Source organism: Tarenaya hassleriana, unplaced genomic scaffold, assembly GCF_000463585.1.
Source record: "Tarenaya hassleriana unplaced genomic scaffold, ASM46358v1 Cleome31, whole genome shotgun sequence".
Taxonomy (NCBI): Eukaryota; Viridiplantae; Streptophyta; class Magnoliopsida; order Brassicales; family Cleomaceae; genus Tarenaya; species Tarenaya hassleriana.
The window spans coordinates 302049-308410 of NW_010966274.1; the positions used below are offsets into that span (position 1 = coordinate 302049).

Below are 6362 nucleotides of genomic sequence, written 5' to 3' on the forward strand. Positions count from 1 at the left end.
TAAGCAAACAACTCATACTCAACAATACAACTAAAGCTTTCATTAGAACTATTCTCTCTGTCCGTCAATTTCAATCACAACATTTTTCTACGTGAACTTCACTGATGTTATTACATTGCAAAGACGGCATTCTATAACAGGAACTATGGGGTCGGGTCGGGCCGGGCCGAGGGTTTTTTTTTCTTCCTTAGTTGCTACCGCGTTTAAGATGCTCTCGGATGAATCTTTCGCCGAGAGATGGGTACTTACCTCGAACATAGGACCGAAGACATTTCTGGTAAGAGAAATCGATCCATCCACCATCGGTTCTCACGACAAAGAGGCACCTCGAGTGCCTGAACTGAGGATGCCGATCAACCTGACAGCGAAAAATCGTAAAATACGAAGTATAATCAGCAAAATACTAAGAGATTCAAATGCATACCGAACGAATATTCGAAAAAGGATGCTAACGGTATGAAAGTGAGGACAGATTTTGCAGTGAAATATGGTATGACACACACAAACTCACCATTATAAAATCAAATGATACCTCTATCTAATCCCAGCTTAATAGCTCGAGCAAAAACCCGATGAAAAAGAGGGAAAAGGGTATTTGAGCAGCTCAAACTCACCATTATAAACTCAAGGCCACAGCCGATTTTATCGTCAGAGTGAGGGTGATATGCAAGAAGCTTTTCCACCACGGCTTTCTCGTCTTCATATGTTAAGCGTTCTCCATCTACGTACCTATTAGCAAAGAAAATGAAAACACTTTTATCACACGAAAAGGATTCTACGACAACGTGCAGGCAAAGAGATGCCATCTCCAACATCGCTGGTCGAAGAAAAAGATGCTTCCTCGATCATCAGTGCATCAAACAACGCTCCAAACCTCTTACGATTCCTTTCCTTTCTGGTTATCGTGCAAAGTAGAGTGATCATAGGAATTCTAAGCATTTTTTCCAATGTACAAAAAGGGTTAACAGTTAAACCACAACCCAAACCAGAAAAGATATCATTTTGAGGAATCATATTGCTCCAAAATTTTCAGTTCATGCGACAACACGACACTCTAAGAAACTTGTCAACAGTTTTGCTTCTCAGTGAAGCAGCCTTTGTACATTTGAGCTCAGGAATCTACAAATTTGAGAAAACAAATCCATGTGGTGTGTATCTATCTGATGTGAGAAGATGATCACAGAGAACACTCAAACATGAAGATTCCAAGATTAGCATGAACACAGAAAAACCTAACCACCGTACTTTCAGGACAATCACAGATAATCCATCAACCTAATTTGTGCTTGAAATGATTACTAGAAGTCAATCACTTAACAGTGAAGCATTTGAGTTTGTCCCATGATTTCACCTTCCGACAAGACCGTCAAAATCACAAACAGACAATACGATCAAGGTCGATGTATCTCAACCACATTCCAATTCGAATGAAGGCGAAAAATTACCTATCAGAGTGAAGAATTTCTTTGGCCAGATACATTATCGGGTCAATATCCCGAAGAATCTCCGCCTCCACGTCCTTCCACTTCCGATAATCAGGATCCTCAAAACGAGCGTAACCGAGAGACGTCGTCGCGGTCACCTCAGCCGATCTTTTCTCAGGCGAGGAATCATCTTCCGCCTCCGGCGGCGGATGCTCGGCGAGCGAGCACCAGAGACGCCGATGGTGAGAGAATATTCCACCGTCTGCAACGCAGCGTTGGAAACGGTGGCTGAGAAGGCCGTTGCGGAGGAGCGGGAGGGTTCTAAGGAAGAGAAGAGAGGTCATTTTAGCGCGTTCAATGGCGGTGGTGACCGAACTGAGTGAGGAGAGAATGAGTGAGAAGAGCCAAGCGTCGAGAGATAACTGGGCCCACTTATCATCGTATATTGGGCCGTGTAATGGGCCGTGTTTTGAAAGAAAAACAATATGTAATTCTTAATTATTTGCGGTAGGTGTGCTATTTTATATTTCTCATATTCATTCATGTATAGTTAATTTTTAATTTCATATCAAGAATTTCGAATTTAATAATTTTTAGAAAATACAATCAAATCATGCATGTTATATACCATTAAAAAGATAATTTCGATATCTATAAATGACATCAAGAACATGCAATTCTGATAACGGTACAGAAAGTTATGATCAAAACATTATCACTATATCAATATAACTTTCAAAACCTAGAAAACCAAATCCGAAACCACGGCGAATTGTGTCTCCTTATGAAAATTATTCCCTACGCGGTACCTACAGTTAATAGAACGGGCGTACCTCACCGGAACAGTGGTACTTCAAACTCCAATGCCTTATCGAACTCAAAGAACGGTTTGAATCACAAAGAGAAAATATGTATTTTCTTTTCTTTAGAAAACTCTTATTTGTTTTTCTTGGTGTGTTTTGAAAAATGGACACAAAGTCTCCTATTCATAGGATTGAAAAATTGTAAAACTTCCAAAAGTCATAAATATTTTTTAAGTTTAAAAAATATAAATGTGTAAGTTTTATAAATAAATTGGAGAATAACTTGTAAAAATATCTCCATTCATTTAATTTATAACAAACTCCAACAATCCCCCGGAGAATTTTAGAAAACTCTTTGAAAACTATGCAACCTTTGTGATTCAACTATGAAGAACTAATTGTATCTGGATAAGTAGGTTCCCTTTGAACTTTCCATGGTGGATTTAAATCGGATATACTCACCAATCGGTAGATGCGATATCTTTGAACTGACGGTTTTTTATGTATACCAAGACAATCTAAACCACACAATAAATCCTTAATCGTCTTTGGTTCTCACTGTTGTGTTCGTTTTAGCCATGAACACCTGTCTGGTTTCATGAAAGCGTAGAGAACTGGCAAACCATTATTCTCCTTGAAGCGACCCACACTTCACTTTCACATAGGTGGTTTCCTAAGCGTGTCATCTCTGAAGATACATTATTTGATCATGTCAAATTTAGGAACCATTAAAAATTTCTTAACTTTTAAGTTTTATAACTTAAAGCTGTATAATTTATCGTTTTCCATAGAACATTGTCTCATCATGAGAATGAGTTAGGTTATATTTGACAATGTTGAACCGTTAGTTACGACTTTGTATTCTCTTTGAACTTTGTTCTTGGGATCTCCAGCCTTAGGTATAGTTGCCACCGTACTAACTTGTCCTTGGCCATAAACCCATTCCCTTGGGTGATTTTTCAACTAAATCTCTACAAAGGTCTTTTGTAAGTGGATCGGCTACATTATCTTTTGACTTCACGTAGTCAACAGTGATAACGCCACTTGAGATTAGTTGTCTAATGGTATTATGTATTCGTCTAATGTGACGAGACTTTCTGTTGTACATCACACTTCCTGCATGCCCTTCCTATAGCAGCGAGATTATCGCAGTGTATGCATATAGGTATCAATGATTTGGGCCAATATGGAATATCTTCCAAAAAATTCCTAGGTCATTCAGTTTCTTCACCAGCTTTATCCAAAGCTATGAATTCACTTTTCATGGTAGAACGAGCGATACATGTCTGTTTTGAAGATTTCCAAGACACAACTCCTCCTCCAATTGTGAAGACATATACACTCGTTGATTTTGTTTCACTTGATCCAGTAATCCAATTTGCATCACAATATGCGTCAAGCACATGTGGATATTTAGAGTAATGTAATATGTAATTTTGCATATGTTTTAAATACCCCAAAACACGTTTCATTACCATCCAATGACTAGGATTTGGATTACTCGTATATCGAATGAGTTTACTTATTGCACAAGCAATATCTGGTCGAGTCCAGTTTGCGATATACATCACACTTCCTAGAACTCTTGCATAGTCCAATTGGAGTTCTTGCGACTTTGAAGTCCAAGTATTTAAACTTCTCAAGCACTTTCTCAATATAATGAGATTGAGATAACACAACACCTTCAGGAGTTTGAATGATTTTAATTTCAAGAATTAAATCAGTAACTCCTAAATCTTTCATATCAAATCTTGTGGATAACATACGCTTTGTATTATTTATAGTTGAAATACCATTACTCATTATCAACATGTCATCCACGTATAAATACACAATAACAATTCGATTAGGAGTGTTCTTAATGTAGATACATTTATCACTCTCATTAATCTTGAAAGCGTTTGTCAATATTATATTGTCAAACTTAGCATGCCATTGTTTTTATGTTTGTTTAAGTCCATACAAAGACTTAACAACTCGACACACCTTACCTTCTTTTCTCGGAACCACAAACTCTTCAGATTATTCCATATAGATTTCTTCCTCTAAATCTCCATTTAGGAAGACGATTTTAATGTCCATTTGATGGATTTGAAATTCATAGATGACATCCAAAGCAATTAACACCCGAATGGATGTAATTCTCGAGACTGACGAATATGTATCAAAATAGTCAATACCTTCTCGTTGTTGAAAACCTTTCACAACTAATCTCGCCTTGTACTTGTCAATAGTACCATCATCTTTCAATTTCCTTTTAAAAATCCATTTGGAACTTAATGGTTTGTTCCCTGGAGGTAGATCAACCAATTCCTACGTATGGTTGCTTAGTATGGATTCAATTTTATGATAGTCTCTTTCTAGTATTGAGCTTCTGGAGAAGTCGCAGTTTCTTTATACGTTTGAGACTCATTTTCCAACATAAATATTAGAAAATCTGGACCAAACAAGGTAGCAGTCCTTTGACGTGCACTACGTCTAGGTTCTATCTCACTTTATGTATCCTCTGTATTCACTTCCCGATTTCGCTTGGTTCCTTTATTAATCGATTCACATTCTCTTTTATACGGGAAGATTGTTTCAAAGAATTCAACATTATCTGACTCAATCACCGTATTCCTTTATCGAGGATTTCAGATTTGTGAACCAAAAATCTGTTTGCTTTACTTTTTGTAGCATAACCTATGAAAACGCAATCTATCGTTTTCAGTCCTATTTTAACCCTTTTAGGGAAAGGAACCTGGACTTTTGCTAGACATCCCCACACTTTGAAGTAATTTAAGTTAGGCTTTCTTCCTTTCCATTTTTCAAATGGAATGGATTGTGTCTTACTGTAGGGAACTCGATTGAGTATTTGAGTAGCTATTAATATAGCTTCTCCCCACATATTCTCGAGTAAACCAGAACTTATCAATAAGGCATTCATCATCTCCTTTAGCATTCGATTCTTCCTTTCTGCAATTTCATTGGATTGTGGAGTGTAAGAGGTGGTTGTTTGGTGAATAATGTCAAATTCCAAACATATTTCTTCAAACGAAGATATATATTCACCGTCTCTATCACTTCTGACCATTTTGTTCCTTTTATTAAGTTGTGTCTCAACTTCAATTTTATATTATTTAAATGCAATAATAGCTTCATTTTTATTAGGGAGATTCACATATTAAATATTGAACTTTAACCAAATTTTCAAATTAAATACTCAACTATCTCACTTCCAAATTAAATACTCAACTATATTAAAACTCACAAATAAAAACTAAACTTTTCAAATTTTAACATATATCTAAAGGATAATCCAAAAAAAAACCCTTTACTTTTTTTTTTCGTCGCAATTTAAACCCTATACTTTTTTTAATAAAAAAAACCCTATACTTTTTAAAATTTTAAAAATTATACACATTCATATACACATATTAATTATTATAAGGACAAAATCAATTACACATTTATTTTCTGCAAAATTAATTGCACATTTATTTTATATATTTATATGTATATATATGTTTTATATATATGTGTGATATATGTATTTTTTTCCTAAAAATCATTATATATATAAGAAACTATTTATTATTTGTATATTATTTTATATATAAGAAACTATTTTCCAAGAACATGTTTTTTTGGACAATTGAACTCATATAAATAGTTTCTTATATATATAATAATTTTTAGGAAAAAATACATATATCACACATATATATAAAACATATATATACATATAAATATATAAAATAAATGTGCAATTAATTTTGTAGAAAATAAATGTGTAATTGATTTTGTGTTTATAATAATTAATATGTGTATATGAATGTGTATAATTTTTAAAATTTTGAAAAGTATAGGGTTTTTTGGGATAAAAAAAGTATAGGTAGCAAATTGTGACGAAAAAAAAGTATAGAGGTTTTTTTTGGGATTATCCCTTAGATATAAGTTAAAATTTGAAAAGTTTAGTTTTTATTTGTGAGTTTAAATATAGTTGTGTATTTAATTTGGAAGTGAGATAGTTGAGTAATTAATTTGAAAATTTGGTTAAAGTTCAATATTTAATATGTGAATCTCCCTTTTTATTATTAAGCAAATAAACATATCAATATCGTGTGTTATCATCAATAAAAGTTATAAAAAACTT

The 6362-nt window shown here is 34.2% G+C and overlaps 1 protein-coding gene across 1 annotated transcript; it reads right to left on the reverse strand.

Annotated features, from left to right (window-relative positions):
• Positions 1-1807, reverse strand: LOC104820500 (protein DCL, chloroplastic). The gene is made up of 3 exons (XM_010550951.1): positions 1446-1807; positions 615-729; positions 1-358 (listed from the first exon to the last, which is right to left on the reverse strand). Exons 1-3 carry the CDS (start codon positions 1766-1768, stop codon positions 188-190), a joined length of 609 nt encoding a protein of 202 aa, XP_010549253.1. The 5' UTR covers positions 1769-1807; the 3' UTR covers positions 1-187.
• Between the last annotated feature and the right edge of the window lie 4555 nt (positions 1808-6362).